This window comes from Corythoichthys intestinalis, chromosome 20 (genome assembly GCF_030265065.1).
Source record: "Corythoichthys intestinalis isolate RoL2023-P3 chromosome 20, ASM3026506v1, whole genome shotgun sequence".
NCBI classification, from domain to species: Eukaryota; Metazoa; Chordata; class Actinopteri; order Syngnathiformes; family Syngnathidae; genus Corythoichthys; species Corythoichthys intestinalis.
Window position 1 is genome coordinate 4,978,240 of NC_080414.1, and position 27,193 is coordinate 5,005,432.

The 27,193-nt window shown below is 39.6% G+C and overlaps 1 protein-coding gene across 4 annotated transcripts in view; it reads right to left on the bottom strand.

Annotated features, from left to right (window-relative positions):
• Positions 1-749: 749 nt before the first annotated feature.
• The window catches only part of LOC130909059 (polyamine-modulated factor 1-binding protein 1-like), a 283,508-nt gene continuing 257,064 nt past the window's right edge, over positions 750-27,193 (bottom strand). For all 4 annotated transcript variants that reach the window (XM_057825134.1, XM_057825133.1, XM_057825131.1 and 1 more), the window contains 3 exons: positions 16,486-16,588; positions 9,973-10,144; positions 750-957 (listed from right to left, as the gene is read on the bottom strand). In XM_057825134.1, the coding sequence (XP_057681117.1) occupies positions 9,992-10,144; positions 16,486-16,588 (256 nt within the window). In that variant the 3' untranslated portion in view covers positions 750-957; positions 9,973-9,991. The remainder of the gene's footprint in view (positions 958-9,972; positions 10,145-16,485; positions 16,589-27,193) is intronic.

Here is a 27,193-nt window from a genome sequence, read left to right on the forward strand (position 1 = left end):
TTGCAATCATTAATGGAAGAATGAACTCAAAAGTTTATCAGGATGTTTTGCTGGAAAACCTGAGGCCGTCTGTCAGACAGCTGAAGCTAAAAGGAGGATGGATGCTACAACAAGACAACAATCCAAAACACAGAAGTAAAACAACTTCAGAATGGTTTCAGAAGAACAAAATACACGTTCTGGAGTGGCCAAGTCAAAGTCCAGACTTGAACCCCATTGAGATGCTGACCCAAAGACAGCGGTTCATGCCAGATAATCCCAGGAATCTGACTGAACTACAGTGGTTTTGTCGGGAAGAATGGGCCAAGATTAGTCCTGATCGACGTGCCAGACTGATTTGCAGCTACAGAAAGCGTCTGGTTGAAAAAATTGCTGCCAAAGGGGACGGCACAAAATATTAAATGTGATGGTTCACTTACTTATTTTTCCCCCTTCTGTCATTGTTTGCATACTATCGTCCTTAAAATATAAAAACCTATAAATGTTTGGGTAGTTTTAGTTAAAGCAGACACTTTTTTCATCTGTGTGATTTTGACAAAGATCAGCTCACATTCAATGGTGATTTTATGCAGAAATGTGAGAAATTCCAAAAGTTTCAGATAATCTTTCATACCACTGTAAAATAATCCATAGCTTCCCTATTCCCATCCATGTTTACATTTTTGGAATATTATAGGGAGCTACCTTTCAATGCATGTTTTCTTCTCAGTAGTCCACAACATGAGCGTTGCGGGCGACTCGCCGTGTACAAGCTGTCAGGTGAGCTCGGCGCATTTAAGCAGTGATGTGTCACACCTGATTATGGGTACATGTTAGCGTCTTTCGCTCCTGTGCGCCGCGAACATTGGACAGGCGAGTCATCAGCGAAGGTTGGACGGCTGGTGACAGCGCCGCGACCTCTGACGACGCCCTCCATTTTGTCAGATTACCTCCGGCGCCATCTTCTTACTCAGTATGCTAATGAAAAAAAAGAGAGAGACGTAATGAGAAATGAGTGGCAGATAAAAAAAATGATGGGGGGAAAATGAGAGCAAAAGAGGGGAGAAAGCAGGAAATAGAGCGAAATGGCAATAAAGGAATACAATGTGTGTGATGGTTTGGTTGAAAGACTTAAAAGGGGGAACAAAAAGCTGGGAGGGCAAATGTGTCACATGCGTGGAGAGAATAAAAACAAATATGATGGACCAAAAGCAGACTAATGAAGGTCATGTGCTGTCATTTTGGGGCTCCCCGGGATAGAATTTTACAGTGAAAGGTAAGTGAGGTAGCTATGAAATGATAAATATGATTGTGTGCGTGCAGGAGACAGACAATAATGAATTGGGGGTGCAGGAAAGGGAAAAAGAGGACACTGAGACTAGTTGAATTTCAAACAATGTCCCTAACCTCTTTTCACTTTGAATGTGTTGTTCTTCTGTCCAGGTGCCCGAGTGTGTGTATGTGTGTGACTTTGAGCCCCAGTAGCAGGTGGGCGATGCTGTTGTAATCTATTATGCCCAAAGTAACTGAGCTGTCTCCAAATGTCATTAGCTAAAAGGCAAATTTCATTATTCGTCTAATAAGGAGCGTGAAGACTCTTTTTGATGTCGCCTCCTTCTAACACCTCCTGCGGCCTTTCTTTCTTTTTTTTGGTCTGTGCTTTCCTCATTATTCCCTCTACTTCCCCTCTCCCCGCATCTGCATCCTTGCTCTCAGTGGCCTTCCTTTCAAGGTTAAAGTAAATGGCCAATGCCTGTGTTGAGAAAGTGAGAGTCAATTCCAGAGATGACGGTGACTCACCTTCCGTATACATTGTGCTCCACCGTCCCTCCCTCCCGCCCTTCCAGTCTTTGATGGGTGTTGGGCGTCGATGGCTAATCAGCTAGCATCAGGCCTAGCCCTCATTTCCCCTTCACACAGGCCCCATTAGGGAGCAGGCTTTCTGGAGAAGGCCGATAAGGACAATATGCTACTCTTCCATATACACTCCAAATCTTCTGCGACCCTTTCCATTGCTCATTCAGCTCATTTCCGAGCTTTCCCCCGTGAACCATCCGCACTGCTACTCTCAGCTATTCACCTTTATTTCTCATCGACTTTTTCTTAAAGTACAATTACATCCTCAATAATACCTTAAAGTGCCTGTGACACCATGAAAAAATCTTAAATAGCATTACTATGTGAATTAAAATTATAATTTGAGACAATTCGACTATATACAACAATTTAGCAAAGCTCAGATGACAAGAAATTAGTCTTTCATTCGGCTGTTTAGCTACTCCTGTCATTTTAGCGCTCCAACGCAGCCATCTAGGTCAGGGGTCTCCAACAACCGGGCCGCAGACCGGTACCGGTCCGTGGTGCATTTGGTACCGGGCCGCGCAGAAATAATAAATAATTTATTAAAGGGATCCTCTATTTTTAAGACAAGTAATTCTTAAAAGATAAATGTTAGTATGAGTTATAACTTGATATTGAAACCCCTCTTAATGTTTTTGTTTTAATAAAGTTTGTAAAATTATTTTAAGTGATAAGTTGGCATTCTTGTTACGCCACAGTGCGTGACGTCACTGGGCCCGTTGCCGAAATTCCAGCAAGTCACTCGTTAGCTTTCCCAACATGTCATCGGTTCTACCCTTCCTATTTGAACTACAGTTGGGAATCTCTGGTATGAAGCCGATTCGATATGTATCTAGATACAGAGGTTACAATTCGATTAAAAAAAACGATACATTTTTAAGGCAGAGCCATTCGATACAGTTTAAGAACGATACGGTTCGATACAGTGTGAAAACGATACGATAGTAAACATTTTTTGTTTGCTCTTATAGTATTTTAAACTGATAAAAAAGACCAAATTTCTGCAAGCAAAATTAAACAACAAAAGTTCATAACAATGTATGTTTATTTTTGAGACATGAAAAAAAAAAAAATAAGGCCAACTAGATGACCATCATTTTGTCGGCTGGGATTAATAATAAAACTCCAGTAACAGACAACAATAAAGTGCAGAAATTCAATCTCTGTATTTCCTGGTGTTTTTAACACAAGAGGTAGGTAATGATATGAACGCTGATAACCGGTCTTTCTGCTCGCGATAGCCGAGTCCTTGTTGTACGATCGATACATGTATGATTTACTGGCTATTTACTGTCGAATAGTTAATTTGCTGTCGATACAGCCGAAATGCTCGCCTGTAAAATTGGATATCCGGTCGTATCGGTTTATCGTTCTCAAGCTTAATTTGAACCAGATCTGAAAAGTGAGGAGCAGGACAGCACTGTCGGTCCTTCACAAGACGAGCTTCAGGGAAAAATGCGTGCAACAAATACCCGATAAGGCAAAAGTCTCAATGACAACAGAGCGAGAGAGCGTATGCTGTTGGGAACTCCGGTTGGGAGCGAGAGTGTATGCTGTTGGGAACTCCGGTTTTATTAGCAGATATTCAAGGAAAGCATATTGCGTTTTCAAACTTATCCCAATATAATTATGTAGATTGTTAGCATCCAGAGCTAATCCATGTCTTGTGCATTGTAATGCGTGGTAGGTAGGATACGTGTATAAAAGTACCAAAAAGGGGAGAAGCTTCCACCTATGCAAATTTTTTTCACAAAAAAATAATATTTCCACCTTGACCACTCTTCACTCGGGAGCTCAGCAGTACGCAAACATGCGTTCCCTGACAAACTCCAACATTGTTGTAAGGTCCATGTCAGAGTCACTGTCATCACTGTAGCGTGCCATAGTGCTTTGCTTATTTGGTATGATTTGGGGAAAACTCCCACGAAGAATAGTCAACAAAAAAGACAGCAATAGTAATCCAAATCCGCGTTTGTTTCTCACTGGAAGATCCAGGAATTAGACCGATCCCATGGCAATGATGCAGCCGCGATCAGGCCGTCGATTCCACAAAATAGACTGATCCAAAAAGCCGCTGTGGGACCGACGAGTAAAAAAAAAAAGACAAATCCGAAACCGAAAATCCGAAATATTGCAGACGCGGTGGGACCGTCGGATCCAGAAAATAGACGGATCCCTTACTTGACTGAGGATCCAGGAAAAATGTTGGGGCGCCAGTTGTAACGCGTGGTGGGTAGGATACATGCATACAAGGACCAAAAAGGGGTAGAAGCTTCCACTTATGCACATTTATTCACTAAAAATAATAATTCCACCTTGACCACTCACTTCATTCCCCTTGTTTCCATTTGACTGGAAATTGCATCCAAAAGCAGCACACCGTGGCATTTTACTTCGCGAGTTTAGGCAGCAATAAGCAATTGTTCAACACGCTACAAATTTGGAAAGATCCCAATAACGTCATCACTGCGAGCCCGCAAACCATGGCGCCAACTAACGGTCAAAATATGTAGTAAATATTATAAAGTATTGCCATTGATTTAACATTTTTTGTGTTTCTAACAACATATTTTAGTACAAGAGAACAATTGTGGTTTATTAGAGCCTACATGTATTTAAGGTAGAGGATCACTTTAATGACTGCATTCTGGCCAACTGACCTTGGCCTGTGCCGCTTAATACACCAATATCCATGTCTACTCTAGATATACAACTACAGGATAGGAGATCGTCATAGAAATGCATTGATTGGACTGTTAGCATTACATCTTGTTTTGTATATGGCGGAAAACACAGACAAGACTGAAAAAGCAGTTTCTGCTCTTGCACTCCTCTTTAAAAGAAACTGCTGTATTTTAAGCTAAAACAACTGTTGTGTTTGATAGAACAATATGTCTATATGCTGCCATAGCAGATTCATGGCGCATTAAGCCCCCGGACTATTTTTAATTTGTCTGTTTAACCTGAAAAACCCCCATTTACAGATGTCGCGCAACCGCTTTTATTTCAACCCAATCATAAAACGAAGGTAATTAATTATATTATTCAAAATGTCTGTCGTTTTTAGCTTAGAATCATTAATTGATGTCTCGTATTTTGTTTAAAAAAAAAAAGAAAAAAAAAACTGTCGTTTTTAGCTTAGAATCATTAATTGATGTCTCGTATTTTGTTAAAAAAAAAAAAAATTCACTCAAATATTTTAAACTTTTAAACAAATCATTAAAAAAAATGGCGTCTGGAAAAAAGTCATGGATATCTACCTCATAACTATCGCTTAATTGTTTATATATTTTTTTGTTACTGTCTGTTTGTTACTGTTGCATTTTCTTCGATATGTTAGATGATAAATAATCGATCCAAACAAAGAAAAAAAAAAAAAAACGTTTAAAAGCGAATATATCTGCAAAAGAAAATCTGGACCACTCCTTGATGTCTTTGATTTCTGCATCGCGATCCTTGTTATATTACCATGTTTCACCCATAAAATCCCACAAAAGTCCGGCTGTGGTCATTCACATCTGTGTCTTGACACTCCATGATACATGCTACATTGAGTTTTTGGACCGAAACAAGGTAAGTACGCGATAATATCTCGTTAAAGACCTAAAATAATTTTACAAACTTTATTGAAACAAGAACATTAAGAGGTATTTTAATATCAAATTATTATAACTCATACTAACATTTATCTTTTAAGAATTACTTGTCTTAAAAATAAAGGATCCCTTTAAGGACCATCTCTCAATACTCAATTTTTTTGACAATATATGCCTTTGGATTGGCTTTTGACCGATCCACATTCTACCCCACATTTTCTGAAAATCTGTTGAATCAGGGTGCAGTTTAATCAACACGCTAATGAGAACAAACACTATTACAAATCAAAGGATGCTGAAAATTGTGAGGAAATTATGCAGATGTTAGCACCCTCTAATCATGTGGATCCACAAAAACGTGATGTGCTGTGATAATTCAGCTGTTGTGTTTTCCTTTTTTTTTTTTTTTTTGAACCACAGAAGGACCACACATACGGCGCTAAGAGCACCACACTCGTTCATTTGATGAAATTAGGTTAAGAAGAAACTGTTCCGTGCTCGAGTCTTTGTGCGATAAGAGCACAGGGTGTGAAAATTAAGAGTATGTGTGCGCAAAAAAAAGAGGTGTGCATTTTCTGTGTAGTATGTGTGAGAAAGAGCGGCTGACTAATCCGACTGCAGAGCTGAAACGAGTTAAAAACACATCAAAGGGAAGCTTAACCTCTGTGAAACCTCACCGGGTTTTCAAGAACAACAAATGATCATTCTCCTCATTGTTTCCAGGGGGACTCTTTTCCCCGCCGCGCCGCTGACACGCCCCTCTGTCCTGGGAGGGTTTTCTCCCTCTCCCCAAGCCTGTGCTTTTATTTTTTAATGACATAGCCATTTGTGTGCTTGAGTTGTCATGTGTTTGTGCAAAACGTTAACTGTGCTTTCACTGAAAAGAACACTGAGTTCTATTTTTTTCCCCCCTTTAAGTGTGACATGGCAAATGAGGGAAACCAAGCTAACAAGGACATAAAGTTCTGCTTGAAATCATTAAAATGCTGGAAGTCATAACTGGCTACACAAGTTGTACAGAACCAATGAAGGATTAAAAATGTTTGGAAGACAGGTGTGTGTGCATGAGTGTAGAGAGGAGGTCTGTGAGACGTTTGTGGTCTGGTGCTTGCTTCCCCTACACTACCTCATTATTACATGATAATGCAGTTTTTCCCCCCACCTAGCAAAAGTTCAGGTTTGTGCATGTTACTTTTTCTTTTCTTGGCTTGCCTAGCTAAATGGACACATTATATACAACACATAAACACACACAGTACATGCACACACAGGTAAAGAGAGAGAGATAAAATGACAGGTCAAGTGTGCCATTAATGCCTCTTCAAATCGCTAAAATGTTAATTTGTTGTGCAGCACAACTTTCTATTTTATTTTTCTTGTGATCATTCAACAGATTTCATTTATTATGACAAAACAGCGAACAGGAAGGGGTTATGAGGGGAGAGAAGAAACAAGAAAAAGAAAAGAAACACAAACAACAACAAGTAATACATTGAACGCCTAAACTAACTATTAATATGTTGGTGCTATCGTCGGCCAGATGTATTTATGGTTGACACAATGTGGGGGGCCTGTTGCCCCGGGAAAGAAGGGGAGGGGGAAATCTATAAGCTAAGTGATTGGGAGGGGTAGAGTGTACACAAATCAGCTCTGTTATCTAGAACCCAGTAACCATGTGAATCCTTTGTGAGTGTAAGCCCGTTGGCAACCGACCCTACGCCGCCCCACCGCCAGCCCCAGCACCGGGACCCCCCACCCGAGCTCGCCCTATCGCATCCAGCCGCACGCGAGCCCCGCCAAACACGCGACAGCCACGCAGACGAGCGGAGACAACGCGCAGGTGCCAATCAAGGGCCACGACCCCCACCCAGCCAGCCAAAAGTCTGGATGTTCATCAATCGACAGTCAGAGAAGTTGTCTACAAATGGAGTTTGGCACTGTTGCTTCTCTCCCAAAGAGTGGCCGTGCACCAAAGATGATGCCAAGAGTTCAGCGCAGAATACTCAGAGAGGTAAAAAGAACCCTTGAGTGTCTGCTAAAGACTTACAGAAATCACTGGCACAGTCCAATATCTCTGTGCACACTTCACCTTTATATAAACTATGGCCAAGAATGGTGTCCATAGGAGGACTACACAGAGGAAGCCACTGCTGTCTAAAAAACATTGTTGCTCGTTTAAGGTTCGCAAAAAGGCACTTGAACACTCCACAGAGGTTTCAGCAAAATATTTTGTGGACTGATGAAACCAAAGTTGAATTGTTGGGGAGTAATACACAAAGTCATGTGTGGAAGAAAAATGGAACAGCTCACCAACATCAACACCTCATCCCCACCGTGAAGCATGGAGGAAGGAGCATCATGATTTGGGGCTGTTTTGCTACCTCATGGCCTGGACAACTTGCAATCATTAATGGAAGAATGAATTCAAAAGTTTATCAGAATGTTTTGCGGGAAAACCTGAGGCCGTCTGTCAGACAATGTCACGTGACTCGTTACAGGAGTGCTGTCAGCATTGCTGCAGAGATTGAAGAGGTGGGGGGGATCATTCCCACCACCATGCTTAACTGTAGGCATGACACACTTATCTTTGTACTCCTCACCTGGTCGCCGCCACACATGCTTGAGACCATCGGAACCAAACAAGTTAATCTTTGTCTCATCAGACCATAGGAAATGGTTCCAGTAATCCATGTGCTTTGTTGACATGTCTTCAGCAAACTGTTTGCGGGCTTCCTCCTGGGTTGATAGTAGAGGTGAGCAAAATTTCCGATTCTTAGATTGTTCGCGATTCGGCCGTGGAAGATTCGAGAACGATTCACAAACATCCAAATTCCGATTATTGAAATATGCGAAGTAAAGCGGAAGTACAACACACTCAGCGCGCCGCGCGGTCTTCCGGACGCAATGAGGAACGAAGCGAAAGTAGCTAAACATCATGCTTCTCATTACCCGGCCCTTCGGGTAATGCCAATGCTCAACTCACGGCTCTAGCTCAACTCATGCCACGAGATTAAAAAAAAAAAAAAAACACACAACATACCTGAGTGCTGCCGAAAAGCTGGCACAAAGTACATCCACATAATGTTACGGTAGATATCATTTATATAGGACTAGATGCTATATAGATTCGGTAGCGTTAGCAGAACATCTACAAAAAGCTAGATGCGGGCGTTAGTAAACGGCCGCCATCTTAAAGCAGTACACTTCCCTGCAAGGCTGTTGTAGCGAACCTTCCAAGCGAACCTAATTAACTTTTTATCTAAAATACTCCTAAATCGGTAAAATATTGACTTGAATCTATCTTTAAAATAGTTTTAAAACTTTCACATGTCGAAAGTAGACAAAAGGGAAATTATGGAATAACGGGAGCAATTTTAACAACTTTAACGGTTGATTCACAACATTAAATTAATTGAATGTAGTTTAAAGCTGCTGATACAGATTGGGGACTGGAGTTTTTTATTTTCTGTTATTTTTGTATATTTGTTTACTGCTATATGTTAACTTGATACTGAAATAGTAGTTTGGTTTAGCCTTAGAGTATTTTTGAACAATTTTGGAACTAATGTACAAAACATTTTTTTTAAAAAATCGAATCGGAGCCTCTGAATCGTAATCGTAATCGAATCGTTAGGTGCCCAAAGATTCCCAGCTCTAGTTGATAGCCATGCACACCAATTTGATGTAGAGTTCGGCATCTGGCCTGACCACTAAAAGGCTGACCCCCCCAACTCTTCAATCTCTGCAACAATGCTAACAGCCCTCCTGTAATGAGTCACATGACATTCTGGAGGGAAAGTGACAAGCAGTACTCAATTTGGACATTTAGGGATGTAGTTTCTAAGAGTTGTACTCACTTTTGTTGCCAGGGGTTTAGATATTAACGGCTATATTTTGAGGGGAAAATAAATTCACTCTATAATATAAGCTGCACACAGACAACTTTTCATTGTGTCAAAGTGTCATTTTGTCAGTGCTGTCCCATGAAAAGATATACTTAAATATCTGCAGAAATGTGAGGGGTGTACTCACTTTTGTGATACACTGTATGTGGCAATTTAAGCCTAGTTTTTTTTGGTTTTTTTTTAAGGATCCAAATTTGGGATTTTCCATGAAGTGCTTTCTACGTTTAGAATTGTTCATCATATGTCAGGTAAACAAGGTTAATGTTTGAATCTATAATAAATGTGCAAACATAATGGGAATGTCCCAATTCAAGAAGTAAACAAGGTTTAAGGTAATTTTTTTTTTAATTTAAGGGAATCCCACTATCCGCTAGTTCTCCAGAGCTAGCCCTTCTTTCCTTCAGGCGATAAGCACCCTGGGACTAGACTTTGACCTGTAGGACATTAACCTCATATTCAGGATTCTCCCAGGTGGGAAGCTGGAGGTCAAAAAGGCGTGACGGGTCAAAGTGTTCTGCAGGCTTTATTTGGTCGGCTCCTTCCCAGGTTTGAGGTCTCCTGGGGCACCAGTACGGCTTCACCCAAAGCTTGGGATTCACATGGTCTAGCTAGCTTCGCTCCACTGGGCTCACCTTGGGTTTTAGATTCCGCTCAGTGCACCTTGTCACTCGTTTCAGGTCGGGAGGAAGGCAGATGGACAGTGGTGGGAGTGTGAGGGCTGGCGTATTCCACTTGTACGCACATGCACCTCTCTTCTTCCAGCTGCCTACGTAAGTGCTTGTTCTCCTGGCTGACAGCCTTTAACTGGAGAGAAGAGAACAGATATTCTGAAACAAAGACATCAGCAACGACTATCACAATATTCTGGAGGGGAACAATTTCAGTTTTAATCTCAGAGATTTCATGAAGACAATTAAATCCAATCAAGCAAATAAAAATGTAATTCAAAGGTACCGATAAAAATCAATCATCACAAGTTAGCTACAGCACTTGCCAGCATGCCATTATATGCTTAACTGCGGTTTCATACTGGCTTTCATGCATGTGGAAAAAGAAATGGAAAATTGCACGGTTGTTTGTGTGTGCGCTCAGTTTTTCCTTTAATTTCGATGGTTGTGAGAGCCACAGTACGATGTAAATTTCATCATGAAATCAACCCATTTGAGCAATCATGAGGGGACGATTTAACACAAAACAGCCATGACAAAAAAAGCAGAATGACAATATTCCACAGGGCCTGAAAAATAACAGAAAAATTGAACCGAGGGTTTTTGAAACATTCGACCGCTCATTTTGTGCAAATACAGGTAGTCCCCGGGTTTCGACGTACTCGACTTACAGGTATGTGATTTCGACTTGATATTTTGTCTTTAGTCTTTTTTTTTTTTTAGTCGCGTAAACAGTACCTTATTGTACCTCACAGTATCTTATTTTTTACTTTATTATTATGACGTGTTCTGTCCTCACTAAACATGAAGTTGTTCTGCTTTACACACAGCAAACGAGACATTTGTGGGTTTTGAAGCTTTTTACTTAGCGACAGCAAGAAATTAAAAGTGGTATTTGCCATGTGGCCAAATAGATTTTGCCATGTGGCATTTTTTTTGCCATGTGGATTTTTTTTGCCATGGGGCAAAATGGATTTGGTAGTGGCATTTTTTCTTTGCCAAGTGGCATTTTTTTGCCATGTGGCAAAATGGATTTTGCCATGTGGCATTTTTTCTTTGCCAAGTGGCATTTTTTTCCCATGTAAAATGGCAAAATTGATTTTCCCATGTGGATTTTTTTTTTTTTGTTATGTTGCAAAATCAATTTTACCATGTGGCATTTTATTTTTGTTACGTGGCAAAATCAGTTTTGCCATGTGACAAAATACATTTTGCCATGTGGCATTTTTTTTGCCATGTGGCAAAAGTTGATTTTGCCATGTGGCATTTTTTCTTTGCCAAGTGGCATTTTTTCCCATGTAAAATGGCAAAATTGATTTTGCCATGTGGCTTTTTTTTTTTTTTTTTTTTTTGTTACATGGCAAAATCAATTTTGCCATGTGGCAAAATGTATTTTGCAATGTGGCAATTTTTTGCCATGTGGCATTTTTTTTACATGTGGCAAAGTGTATTTTGCCATATGGCATATTTTTTGCCATGTGGATTTTTTTTGCCATGTGGCAAAATGGATTTTGCCATGTGGCATTTTTTCTTTGCCAAGTGCCTTTTTTTGGCATGTGGCAAAATGGATTTTGCCATGTGGCATTTTTTTTCCTATGTTGCAAAATGGATTTTACCGTGTGGCATTTTTTTCTTTGCCAAGTGGCATTTTTTCTTTGCCAAGTGGCATTTTTTTCCCATGTAAAATGGCAAAATTGATTTTGCCATGTGGCATTTTTTTGCTATGTGGCAAAGCGTATTTTGCCATGTCGCATTTTTTCTTTGCCAAGTGGCATTTTTTTCCCATGTGGCAAAATGTATTTTGGCATGTGGCATTTTTTTTTTTTTTTTTTTTGCCATGTGGCAAAATGGATTTTGCCATGTGGCATTTTTTCTTTGCTATGTGGCATTCTTTTTTGCCATGTGGCAAAATGGATTTTGACGTGGCATTTGTTTTTTTTCTATGTGGCAAAATGGATTTGAATTTTGGAAAACTTGGACGTGCATAGCTGTCAATGGCGTAGCCTGACTTGGGTGCCAGTTGAATGTCAATGCGATGTAATGCTAAGAGTCTGTTCAAAAATCACAGCCACACATGTTTTTCTGCCATTTGATATGAATGGAAGATTTGGAAGTGCATAGCCGTCAATGGCATAGTCGGACTTGGGTGTCAGCTGAATGTCAAAGCGCTCTAATGTAAAGTGTGTGGTCAAAAATTACGTGGCTACATTAATGAGAATGACAGAACTGTCGATATTTCATAACTCTTTAAAGGAGAGGAGCGACAAAGGGAAGTATCGGGTAATGACTGCTGCATACATGTATATGTGTGTGTATAAATTGTGTTCTTATGTGTGTACAGAGATGGGAAAAACATTTCTCTGAGGTTCCACTAATATTAACCTCCCCAACACACACACAGTAATCTGATGACTACAAATAAATGGGTTTCAGGCTTAACCCTTGAGGAGCCAATGACATGATGTGTCAAAACCGGCTAAAGGCGCTTAAGGAGTATTTAGTCACCCTGACAGGAAAACACCCAATCAAATTTGGGGATGTAGGAAAAAAAAAGAAGAGAGTAAAGCTGAGGGTGACACTTATAATTAGCTTCGTCTTTTATTTTTTTCCCCCTTATCTCTGAATATGCCTAATTGCAATGCTTGCTGAGGTGTTAAAATTTTGAAAGAAAGAAGAAAGAAAAATCACAGCTTGCCTCCTAACCCCTCACAAAAACCTCACACGCTTGTTTGGGTGAATGCGTGTGTGCGTAAGTGTGAAAGGAGTGTGTTTGCACTCCATTCAAATATTGAAATGCAGATTGGAAAACATTGAGAAAACATGGAAAATAACCACCACCAGCTGAAAGAAAAGTTGCTGTGAAATTGTTTTGTATGGCCTTTATTTGTACTGTTTGATGTGGAGGATTTGTCAAAAACATCCCCTTTTCCATTTTTGCGTCAAACTAAAATAAACTAATCTTAAGAAGACATGTCAAGGTTACAAACTGTAGAAAAATGATGGACATTTTGGTTGGGATACAGTGGTATACAAAAAAACCTTTTGGAATTTCTCACATTTCTGCATAAAATCACCATCATATATGATCTGATCTTTGTTAAAATCACACAGATGAAAAAAAAAAACAGTCTGCCTTAACTAAAACCACCCAAACATTTATAGGTTTTCATATTTTAGTGAGGATATTACATTTAATATTTTGTTCTTCTGAAACCATTCTGAAGTTGATTTGGATCATCGTCTTGTTGCAGCATCCATCCATTTTTTTTAGCTTCAACTGTCTGCCTCAGTTTTTCCTGCAAAACCTCCTGATAAACTTTTGAATTCATTCTTCCATCAATGATTGCAAGTTGTCCTGGCCCTGAGGGAGCAAAACAGCCCCAAATTATGATACTCCCTCCACCATGCTTCACGATGGGAATGAGTTGTTGATGTTGGTGAGCTGGTCCATTTTTCCTCCACACATGACGTTGTGTGTTACTCCAAACAATTCAACGGTGGTTTCATCAGTCCACAAAATATCTTGCCAAAACTTCTTTGGAGTGTCCAAGTGCCTTTTTTGCGAACATTAATGCGGCAACAATGTTTTTTTTTTAAACAGCAGTGGTGTTTTACACATATAGTTGATGTCTGCACAGAGATATTGGACTGTGCCAGTGATTTGAGTAAGTCATAAGCAGACACTCTAGGTTTATTTTTGACCTCTCTGAGTATTCTGCGCTGAACTCTTGGCGTCATCTTTGGTGGACGGCCACTCCTTGGGAGAGAAGCAACAATGCTAAACTCTCTCAATTTGTAGAAAACTTCTCTGACTTTCGATTGATGAACATCCAGACTTATAGAGATGGTTCTGTATCCTTTCCCAGCTTTATACAAAGCAACAATCCTTGATTGCAGGTCTTCAGACAGCTCTTTTGACCAAGCCATTATGCACATCAGACAATGCTTCTTGAGGTCCAAACTCAAACAGTGGGGAGACCGATCTTTTGCGGTTGCTGCGCCCAGGTTATGGAATAGTCTTCCCCCTGAAATCCACACCACTACAAATTTGGGCCTTTTCAAATCTCATTTAAAGACACACCTTTTCAGACTCGCCTTTCCCCAAGATTAGTTTAGCCTGGTTTTATTCCTTTAGGGTTTTTAATGTTTTGGGATTTTATGTTTTATTGTTTTATTTGCTGTCTGACTTTTATCGTGATGCGTTGTTTCGTTTCTTTTTTCTTTTTTTTCTTCCTAATGTCATTGTATAATACTTTCCTGCCTTTATTTACTATGTGCCATGTTTGTCTTTGTTGTAAAGCACTTTGGGGACCTTTCAGGTTTTGTAAAGGGCTATATAAATACATTTGATTGATTTGATTTGATTGAATGCTTCTCATCAAGACAATTCTTTCCAGGTGTGTGTTTTTGGACAGGGCAGCTTTAAACCATTCATCAGTGATTGGGCACCCCCCCGTATGCATAGGATCCTCATTAAAACATGAAAACCTACAAATGTTTAGGTGGTTTTAAAGCAGACACTGTTTTTTCATCTGTGTGATTTTGACAAAGATCAGATCACATTTGATGGTGATCTTATGCAGAAATGTGAGCAATTGCAAAAGGTTCAGATACTTTTTTTCATTCCACTGTAACTGCCAAAAGCAGTTGTCTTGGCATTTCTGTGTTTTTAGGAGGTTTGTCCCCCCCCCCCAAACAAAACAAAACCAAACAAAAGAGAACAAAAACAAAACAAAAGAGAACCAAACCAAAACCAAACAAAAGAGAACCAAACCAAACAAAAGAGAACCAAACCAAACAAAAGAAAACCCATCTCCAACCCCCCCAAACCAAACCAACCCCAACCAAACCAAAACCCCCCAAAATAAAAAAACCCAACCAAAAACCAAACCAAACAAACAACAAAAAACAAACAAAAAAACCCCAAACCAACCAAAAAAAAAAACAAAAACAAAAAAAACCCCAACCCCAACAAACCAAAAAAACCCCAAAATAAAAAAAAAAATTTAAAAAATCAAAAAAAACAAACCAAACCATGAAAAACAAACCAAACCCAAAAAAACAAAAACAAAAAAACAAACCCCCCCAAAAAATCAAAAAACCAAACCAAAAAAAAACCGAATAAAAAAAACAAACAAACAAACCCCCCAAAAAATCAAAAAACCAAACCAAAAAAAAACCCCAAACCAAAAAAATCCAAACCAAACCAAAAAAAAAAACACAAACCAAACCCCCAAACCAAAAAAACAAACAAACAAACAAACAAAAAAACCCTCCCCCCCAAAAAAAAAAAAAATCAAAAAACCAAACCAAAAAAACAAACCGAATAAAAAAAAACCAAACCCCCAAAAAATCAAAAAACCAAACCAAAAAATCCAAACCAAACCAAAAAAAAAACACAAACCAAACCCCCAAACCAAAAAACAAACAAACAAACAAACAAACAAAAAAAAACCCTCCCAAAAAAAAAAAAAAAAAATCAAAACAAAACAAAAAAAAAAAACAAAATACAAAAAAAACAAAAAAACAAAAAACAAAAAAACAAACCCCCCAAAAAACCAAACACAAACCAAAACAAACACAAACCAAAACACAAACCAAACCAAACCAAAACAAAACAAAAACAGTCTGGCTCCGCGGCAACCTTTACGTCAGGGAGTTCAGTCAAAAAATACTAGCCACTTTCACCCCTGCCTGGCACGCAAAGACACTTACCGTGTTCGTCATGATGGAGTGCACATGTAAGAAAATAGGGCCTCAAATGTAATATATGTATGACAAGCCATTGGCTATGACAAGCCATTGGCTATTCATGGAACTGCATGGTGCAAAGTAGATTTTGACGAAATGAACTGCGCAAACATCCGTACATATGTATGCCAGTAAAATTGTGCAGCGTCGTAAGTTCAACACATGCTTCAACAGTTCTTCATCAGTCAGTGGGCTGGCCCGCAAAAGTACAACAAAATCAGCAGAGCGCATCCTTGGGCACTGGAGTATTTTTTGGGTAAAACTGAGTGGGCTGAGGAGTACTTTTGATTTGTCCTCCTTTGGTGATTTGTTGATTCTTGTGAAGTTCAACACAGTGAAGAAAAAAAAATGTCAGCTCTTTCCTCAGAATATTCCTATGTGTTCCCCCCCTTCCCTCACATTGTTTTATCACAGCGGGCCATCTCCCTACGCTGTCATGGGGAGATCAGCACAGCAGTATTGATATACACTCCTATCTCACTTTCTTCAAAGGAAAATCATTTACCAGTGGAAAGAGACGTCATAGCTTTTCCCCAATACCATTTGCTCTCATTTTTCCTCCACCTCCTTGCACACCTCTTAACATCACCTTCTATCATCGGAAGAGGAAATGGCTGTCTGTTTTTGAAGTTGGACGTATGAAGTCGTTTTCTTTGTAAGCTTAACAGCGGGAGGGCTGCGGTATTTTTGCGCGTTATTATTGTGTTTACGTGTGAACTCCCTCACCTGTTGATTGAGCGTACGGATAGCGTCCATGTTGCACTGCAATTTAGTCTGCATGTCAGCCAGTCTGCTCAAATTCAAGGCAATGAAAGTTTCCTCATCCAGGCTGAAAAAAAGATATTTTAAAAAATAAATCATACATGATATATAATAATAGATGCAGTATATGTTTATACAATTAGATGCGCGAAATAGACTTCTCCAAGGAAGCGATTTAAAGCTTTTAGTAGTGGGCCCAGTTCTCCACAAATACACAAAAACAGCCCCAGAGCATCACTGACCCACCCCCATACTTCACAGTGGGTATGAGGTGCTTTTCAGCATGCGCATCTTTCGTGGCACGCCAGACCAACTTAGAGTGTTTGTTGCCAAAAAGCGCAATCTTGGTCTCATCTGACCAAAGCACAAGGTCCCAGTTGAAGCCTGGGACCGTGTGTATTTTTGTGTGGGATGCAGTCCTTCAAGCCCATGGAAGTCTTACAAAATATTAAAGTTGGACCTCACAGCACCACTACTTAATTCGCTTATGTTATGTAACATATTTTTGTATTTGAAGTAAATGTTCAATTTTCACACTACTTTCTGTAGGCGACAAAACTTTTGTCTTGCCAAAATTTGACCTTTATGTCTTCATTAAATGATCAATCTTTTTTCAGTGAAACAAATATATTTTTGTACATTCAACATCATTTGGGAGGGTCTCAGCTTTCTTATGAGCCATTTCTGAAACCAATTGAATAATTAAAAGTCAGGTTATTAGTAGGGCTGTCAAAATTATCGCGTTAACAGGCGGTAATTAATTTTTAAAAATTAATCACGTTAAAATATTTGACGCAATTAACGCACATGCCCCGCTCAAACAGATTAAAATGAAAGCACAGTGCAATGTCCACTTGTTACTTGTGTTTTTTTTGGAGTTTTGTCGCCCTCTGCTGGCGCTTGGGTGTGAAGGGAAAAGGTACCATTCTCGCACACACCATATTATTGTTTGCATTAGTATAACACATTCATCTAACTATAGTTTAGGCAGACTTCACTCAGTGCCCTTGACACAGTAAAGTTAATCACCTTATCGGCGCTCATGAGGGGGAAAAGGAAAAATGGTACCGTTTCTCGTAGGCACCGTCTAACTGTTTGCATTACTCGAACACACGTAATATAATCAATCAGGGAATAGTATCATTTCTCATATTCACTGGAGGACTGCACTACTCTAACACACCTAATGTAAAATAAATAGCACACCATAGTTTAAAGAAACAGAATAGATACACAACGCCATCTTATCACAGAAGCCCAAACGTGTGCGCCACGAGCAAGATTGACGCACCAATTCTGGCAATCAGTCCTCCCGACAAACGAACAAGGACAAAGACCACCGCGCTTTGTCCTAAAACAAGTAGTGCCCGCCCGGATAACAAAGTTGATAGCAGGCGCTTGTGATGTCAAGACCAGCGTCGGTTGCTGTAGCAACCACATCCCCTCCACACACGAACCTAAACAGCCCGAAACCGGCCAGAGAGGGATGATTCCCAAAGCAACGCCCGGACACACCTTCGGCTGGCCCACAGACTTAAAAAACACTAGACACTGAGATAAGACAGATTTTGCTGCTTGGAAACATTTGGTATGTAGCCTTGCGTTGGATTCAGGATTGTTCCCTCCATCGTCTGTTTTGGCCTTGTTTTTGACCATTGTCGACGAATAAATTGTCAACCTGTTTTCGGTAAGTCTTCTTTAAACTTCTGAAACATGGAGTCAGTACAAAGGGTTAAAATAAGGAGAGAACGCGCCAAGTTCCGCCCTCCCGGTTGGCGCACGTGAGGCAGCATCGGCCGAGCGGCACTTGTTTTGGCTGTCGCTGTTTCCGTGCAGCTTGACTGGGGAGGCGAATTTCAACGGGTGCGACTGATTTTATGGGCTTAGGCACCCATGAGCATTGTGTAATTATTGACATCAACAATGGCGAGCTACTAGTTTATTTTTTGATTGAAAATTTTACAAATTTTAACGAAAACATTAAGATGGGTTTTAATATAAAATTTCTATAACTTGTACTAACATTTATCTTTTAAGAACTACAAGTCTTTCTATCCATGGATCACTTTAAGAGAATGTTAATAATATTAATGCCATCTTGTTGATTTATTGTTATAATAAACAAATACAGTACTTATGTACCGTATGTTGAATGTATATAACCGTCTTGTGTTTTAATAATTTACATAAAAATATGGCATATTTTATAGATGGTTTGAATTGCGATTAATTATGATTAATTTATTTTTAAGCTGTAATTAACTCGATTAAAAATTTTAATCGTTTGACAGCCCTAGTTATTAGCAATTGTTTCGACAAAATGGATAAGCGACAAGACTTTTGTCAGGGACTGTATATATTAGGGTTGTTCCGATCATGTTTTTTTGCTCCCGATCCGATCCCGATCGTTTTGTTTGAGTATCTGCCGATCCCGATATTTCCCGATCCGATTGCTTTTTTTTGCTCCAGGTTCAATTCCAATCATTCCCGATGATTTTTCCCGATCATATACATTTTGGCAATGCATTAAGAAAAAAATGAATAAAACTCGGACGAATATATACATTCAACATACAGTACATAAGTACTGTATTTTTTTATTATGAAAATAAATCCTCAAGATAGCATTTACATTATTAACATTCTTTCTCTGAGAGGGATCCATGGATAGAAAGACTTGTGACTTTGTATATTGTGACTAAATATTGCCATCTAGTGTATTTGTTGAGCTTTCAGTAAATGATACTGTAGCCATGCCCAAATGCTTGATGGGAAGTGGAACCATGACTGTGCGTAGTGCTACCAATTCATATATCATCTCTGCGTTGGGAAATAACTTAAGGTGTTAAGAAAAAGATCAATTCCTACCTTGCTTCCCCACATTGCTTCCCATGATATTTCTAATCGTAGGGAGAGGGATTGTAAGGCTTTGGCCAATTAAAAAAAAGGCTCCAAAGGCTGCCAAAATTCACTCGACTCATTTTATGCTGTCTTTTATTTCTCTATATAGGCAAACGACGCCATTACAGATTGAGTGTGACAATGCGTGAGTGGGTCGTGCAGTGCATGCATTAATTGCGTTAAATATTTTAATGTGATACATTTTTTAAAAAATGAATTACCGCCGTTATCGGGATGAATTTGATAACCCTACCTTAAGCCTAAACTAAAGACTCTGGATGAGTGTAACATATTATGTCTGTAACGTTAAATACAATTAGAAAACGATTTAATTAAAAAATATATATATTAAAGGCATGGCCGATATTTTTTTGCCGATTCCGATACTTTGAAAATTACGTGATCGGACCCGATCGGGACACCTCTAGTATATATTTTAATTAAACAAATGTTCAATGATCAAATTATTTACCACATTTGGCATTTTCTCACATCACCTCAAAAAATGAAAGAAAAGTGCCATTGCAAATTGATATGCAGGAGATGACTTGATTATTTACTGCGGGGACCACTGGCTCAGTTGCTGTGACACAAGCCATCAGAGGGACGCGCTCATCATGTGCACCCTGCTAACGATGTGCTTCCAATTAAGAGCACTCTGTGATCACAGCAGAGGATTTGTGTAAACAGAGAAACGATGTGGCAGACGAACAGAGCGGGAGATAAGGGAGAGTCGGGCCTTGCATAAAATATACAGCAGTAAATAAGAGAGATGCGAGGGAGATTGGGGGATGCGTTAAAGAGTTTATTGCCCGGTTTAGAGAATACGGCGGCTAGCCGTTGACACTAATGACTGTAATTATACACACGCTGATTGGGTTAAGCAGCTAATTACACACTTGCATGTTTGCGTTTAAACACAGGAACAGATGTTTACACAGGCGTTCCGCCAAGCATGGCTACGTCCTAACATAAATCTCGCACAGTTGTCTATGCCGCGGCTCTGTCTCATCATCTGCTCACCACCAAATTAGCATCTGGGAAGGAGTTTTGTATCATATGTTTATTTTGTGTTTGCGCATCTGCCGACTCGCCGAAGATGGGAGTCATATGGAAGACGTACCGCATTTCGCGGAGGCAATTTTGACAGATCAAAGTGAATGTGTGCAATTCTGCTCAAGGCTGTTGGCTGTGCGATAATTATGGTGTGAAATTAAAAGATCTGGAAGGGTCAGAGTCAATTATTTTCCATTTTATGAATGTCATTTGCAGAAAATTTGCTTTCGTCTTTCAAAACTATTTGCATTTGCCGCTCGAAATTAGTTTGTTGCCTAATGGAGAGTGATTCAAATGACATTTTGTGAAATGGTGCAGATAGAAAAATGGTTTGTTTTGATATTTTTCCCACTGATCAAGAAGTCTCTTTCTGCATGCATATGCTAAAACAAACTCAAACTTTCCCTTTTTTTAATATAACACTTTTTAGAAATAAATGTACTTATCTTCGAATGTATCAAAATGCAAACGGTAAGTTTTTGTTAGTAACTGAAGGATTTAGGAACCACTTCCGCATCAGTTTTATAAATGTGTACACTACGTTTTGATGCTGTAGTCAAAGAAAAAACAAACAAACAAACAAACAAACAAAAAAACCACTCAAAAAAAACAACACGAGAATGAAATACAGTGGGGCAAATAAGTATTTAGTCAACCACTAATTGTGCAAGTTCTCCCACTTGAAAATATTAGAGAGGCCTGTAACTGTCAACATGGGTAAACCTCAACCATGAGAGACAGAATGTGGGGGAAAAAAACTGAAAATCACATTGTTTGATTTTTGAAGAATCTATTTGCAAATCATGGTGGAAAATAAGTATTTGGTTAATACCAAAAGTCCATCTCAATACTTTGTTATGTACCCTTTGTTGGCAATAACAGAGGCCAAATGTTTTCTGTAACTCTTCACAAGCTTTTCACACACTGTTGCTGGTATTTTGGCCCATTCCTCCATGCAGATCTCCTCTAGGGCAGTGATGTTTTGCAGCTGTCGTTGGGCAACACGGACTTTCAACTCCCTCCACAGATTTTCTATGGGGTTGAGATCTGGAGACTGGCTAGGCCACTCCAGGACCTTGAAATGCTTACGAAACCACTCCTTTGATGCCCTGGCTGTGTGTTTGGGATCATTGTCATGCTGAAAGACCCAGCCACATCTCATCTTCAATGCCCTTGCTGATGGAAGGAGATTTTCACTCAAAATCTCTCGATACATGGCCACATTCATTCTTTCCTTTACACAGATCAGTCGTCCTGGACCCTTTGCAGAAAAACAGCCCCAAAACATGATGTTTCCACCCCCATGCTTCACAGTGGGTATGGTGTTCTTCGGATGCAATTCAGTATTCTTTCTCCCCCAAACACGAGAACCTGTGTTTCTACCAAAAAGTTCTATTTTGGTTTCATCTGAACATAACATATTCTCCCAGTCCTCTTCTGGATCATCCAAATGCTCTCTAGCAAACCGCAGACGGGTCTGGACGTGTACTGGCTTCAGCAGGGGGACACGTCTGGCACTGCAGGATTTGAGTCCCTGGCGGCGTATTGTGTTACTGATAGTAGCCTTTGTTACTGTGGTCCCTGCTCTCTGTAAGTCATTCACTAGGTCCCCCCGTGTGGTTCTGGGATTTTTGCTCACCGTTCTTGTTATCATTTTGACACCACGGGGTGAGATCTTGCATGGAGCCCCAGATTGAGGGAGATTACCAGTGCTCTTGTATGTCTTCCATTTTCTAATAATTGCGCCGACAGTTGATTTCTTTACACCAAGCGTTTTACCTATTGCAGATTCAGTCTTCCCATCTGGTGCAGGTCTACAACTTTATCTCTGGTGTCCTACGACAACTCTTTGGTCTTGGCCATAGTGGAGTTTGGAGTGTGACTGACTGACATGTGGACAGGTGTCTTTTATACCGATAATGAGTTAAAAACAGGTGCCATTAATACAGGTAATGAGTGGAGCCTCGTTAGACCTCGTTAGAAGAATTTAGACCTCTTTGACAGCCAGAAATCTTGCTTGTTTGTAGGTGACCAAATACTTATTTCCACTCTAATTTGGAAATAAGTTCTTTAAAAATCAAACAATGTGATTTTCTGTTTTTTTTCCACATTCTGTCTCTCATGGTTGAGGTTTACCCATGTTGACAATTACAGGCCTCTCTAATCTTTTCAAGTAGGAGAAGTTGCATAATTGGTGGTGACTACATACTTATTTGCCCCACTGTACATATAAGACATGTTTCCCCCCCAAACCACAATAAAAAAAAAAATGTATATGTTAATAGTTTTTAAGCAGTGCAATATACTGTATATAAAAGAAAATGATTTGTACATGTATACATGCATATATCAACATTATTAAACAAAATACTGCATATACTGTATATTGTTTTTAATTGAACAAAAATCTATGATGGACTGAGGGTGCAAAGTTTGAAGTGTGAAGTAGTGAGGGATCACTGTACTTATTTGTTGTTATTACACTGCACTGTCCTTGTTAATGTAATGTGTCACATTTAAATGTTGACTTTTCAGACACAACATTCTTTAGTTTCAGTAGATCAACTAGGACCTTTCATTTTTTTTCGTCATTCATGATCATTTTATTGCAAAGAAACAAACAAACTTTCCTTTAAAGTCTCCTCTTTTTTGCTTTAATTTGTGAACTCTGTCGAACAGCGATGTCATTTATCAGCCTTCAAGTGAAGCAAAAAGAGGCCATTTTTTGCATTCATCGGCTCGCAGAATTTCCCATCTTGCTCCCTTATCACTACATTAACATAGAGGAGGTACAGCAGTACTTTAATGGCCTAAGAAGTCTTCAATAAAGTATTTAGAAGGTTTTTTCCCCCCCACCTCTCATTTCTAACTGGACAGGTTCACCGAGGCATGAAAGAAAGAGTGGAAAGCGACGGCAGCACAGTCTTCAGTCCGCCATTATCCTCTCTCGTTAATTTAATGGACATTTCTTCATCGGGCCTGGCTCTCAAAACAGTAGACTTTCAAATTTGTTTGTTCTCTCCTCATATCATGTTTTAATAAAATAAAAACTATTAAATGGAGTCTTGTACTCCTAATGTTTCCCTGCACATCTGCAGTGGTGCTCATTTTGCCTTCGGTAACGCTGTAGTATGACTTAATGATTTCTGGAATCCATTTCCCCACCCATCTTTGGGTTCGGTAATAAGGGCTTATGAACGTGGTTATAATGAAGATCATAAACGGCCACTTCTTTTCTTGCTCCAGAGTTGGAAGATGATTGACTGAACGTGTTCTGCGAATGCATAGTTTAAATGTTTGTGTTGATGTGTACAATGTGTACAACTTATGATTTACAAACTATGTCCAAATAGGTTAATAATTTAGTATTAAAGAGCATTTAATCATTGATAAACAGTGACAAATTACCTGGAAAATTAAAAAGAAATCTGAACTCCAAGCTATTTCACTCTACGATGAATATGTGTTTTTGCACACATGCATGTAATACTGCATATACTGTAAAGGTACATATATTTATACTGTATGTATTTTTGTGTATATACAGTATATATGTGTGTATGTGTATATACATATTGTATGTTTGTATGTACTGTATGTATGGATGGATATAGACATACTGTATGTATGTACTAGTATATAGACATAATGTACAGTATGTATGTACTGTATATAGAGATACTGTATGCATGGATATATACATACTGTATGAAAAAGTATCTGAACCTTTTGCAATTTCTCCAATTTCTGCATAAAATCACCATCAAATGTGATATGATCTTTGTCAAAATCACACAGATGTAAAAACAGTACCTGCTTTAACTAAAGCCACCCAAACATTTATAGGTTTTCATATTTTAATGAGGATAGCATGCAAACAACGACAGAAAGGGGAAAAAAATAAGTGAACCGTCTGCCTAAGGACACTTAAAAAGCAATTGAAACCAATTTTTACCAAAATATTTAAGTCAGGTATGTGCCAAATTACTGACGAGTGGTTTAAAGCTGCCCTGCCCACTATAAAATACACACCTGGTAAGAATTGTCTTGATGAGAAGCATTGTCTGATGTGCATCATGGCTCGGTGAAAAGAGCTGTCTGAAGACCTGCGATCAAGGATTGTTGATTTGTATAAAGCTGGGAAAGGATACTAAACTATCTGTAAAAGTCTGGATGTTCATCAATCGACAGTCAGAGAAGTTGTCTACAAATGCACTGTTGCTTCTCTCCCAAGGAGTGGCGGTCCACCAAAGATGGCGCCAAGAGTTCAGCGCAGAATACTCAGAGAGGTAAAAAAGAACCCTAGAGTGTCGGCTACAGACTTACAGAAATCACTAGTACAGTCCAATCACTATGTGCACACATCAACTAGTATGTGTAAAACACCACTGCTGTCTAAAAAAAAACATTGTTGCCGCATTAATGTTCGCAAAAAAGGCACTTGGACACTCCAAAGAAGTTTTGGCAAGATATTTTGTGGACTGATGAAACCACCGTTGAATTGTTTGGAGTAACACACAACGTCATGTGTGGAGGAAAAATGGACCAGCTCACCAACATCAACAACTCATTCCCATCGTGAAGCATGGTGGAGGGAGTATCATAATTTGGGGCTGTTTTGCTCCCTCAGGGCCAGGACAACTTGCAATCATTGATGGGAGAATGAATTCTAAAGTTTTGCAGGAAAACCTGAGGCTGTCTGTCAGACAGTTGAAGCTAGAAAGAGGATGGATGCTGCAACAGGACGAGTGGGCAAGTCAAAGTCCAGACTTGAACCCCATTGAGATGCTTTTGCATCTGATTGAGCAACTGTGGCATGACCTAAAGACATTGATTCATGTCAGACATCCCAGGAATCTGACTCAACTACAGCAGTTTTGTAGAGAAGAATGAGCCTAGATTAGTCCTGATTGATGTGCCAGACTGAGACGCAGCTACAGGAAGCTTCTGGTTTAAGTTATTGCTGCCAAGGGGGGAGGGGGGGCACAAAATATTAAATGTGATGGTTCACTTACTTAAGTTTGCCCCTTCTGTCATTGTTCGCATACTATCCTCATTAAAATCTGCAAACCTGTAAATGTTAGGGTGGTTTTATTTAAGACAGACGCTGTTTTTTCATCTGTGTGATTTTGACAAAGATCAGCTCCTATTTGATGTTGATTTTTTGCAGAAATGTGAGAAATTCCAAAAGGTTCAGATACTTTTTCGTACCACTGTACATATGCCTGGAGCACCATCCACCTGTAAATTAGGTGGAGAAATTAACTCTTTCATAGGCAGTGGATTTTTCTGGGAGAAACACATCTGTACAGAGTATGTGATCATAACATGCCAATTTTTTAAAATTCTGGCTAGCCCACTTGATGAAAAATCAAATACAAATATTATGTCATGTGAAGGTGGATTACGAATCAACTTTGACCACGATTAAAATTTTGTACACAAAAAAGCCTTTTCCATTTTCAACAAAGGTCTCTTATATTAATTGAATTATTGATTCAAAATCACCTTCTCTCACCTGTGAGGGCTGGCGGTAAATGCCACGGGTGATATGAAGCCATTGTGCTACAGTCGTTTGAAAGCAGAAGCCACGTAATCATCACACATTGCTTTATTAAAGGCCCTCCTAATGAAAAAAATGTCACGTTTCGCTGATCGCTGTCAGCGATAGGGACACTCTGATGTCCCCCCTTTGCCACAAGTAATAAGATTTATACACAGAATGCATATGGCTGCCATGCAAATAACATGACATATCTGTTGCCGTATAGATGTATGATTTTCATACATATGGCATTTGGGGTAGGTGCGAGTCGAGGTTATGATAATGAGATGAAATAAATTAGGATTCATCATAACAAAGGCTGGGGGGAGACACTACAGAGGAAGTTTTCGTTCACTGATTTTTCTTTTTTCATCTCTTTCCATGTTATTATATCCGTTCAATCAAACCCTTCTTATGCCTGCATCGATATGAACTGCCTCCTCTTTTGCTCTTCTCTGTCGCTCGTTCTCAATTATAAGCGAAAGACAAAGAAAAGCGATTCATCTTCCTGTCGCGGCCTCTTAATGATATCATTAAAATGACTGACAGCTTTGAATAGCGACGAGAACTTACGCCAGTCAAAACAAATCTGATCCGTTTTGGAAACACAGCCTGGTGCTTCATTAAGAAGAAGGGGTAGGGTAGGGGAGGAGGGTTTACAATAGGGTGTGGTAGCGATGTTAGGGTGGTGGCCATTATTTTTAAAGAGAGAGAGCCTAAGAGGTCATACTAGGGGTACGGGGAAATACGTGGTAGGCCGGTGCCCCCTCGAACTACCCTTGCGTTCACACATGTATGCGCACAAACACACTGCCAGCCTTCTCCCATCTGTGCCACATTCATTCTCATTGCCTTAATGAACATAATAAATATATCTCCCAGCCATTGATGAATGCAATTTGACAGCCAAAGGGGTGGCAAGTAGAAGAGGATGGGTCCTTGATTGGAGTGTAATCATTGTTAAAGGCCCAGCATGAATCACATATTCAGATGAGAGAAGTGGCATGACACGCACACACAGGTGGCAAAGCCCACGGGGTGTTTCATTCACAGCCTGGCACTCATGCTGTTATTGTCATTAGTGGGATTGTCAGGCCAGGATGCTGTGTTACAATGGGACGTGGTGGGAAATGTGCATGTTGAAAGTGGGTAGGCGGTAGAAAATGCGTG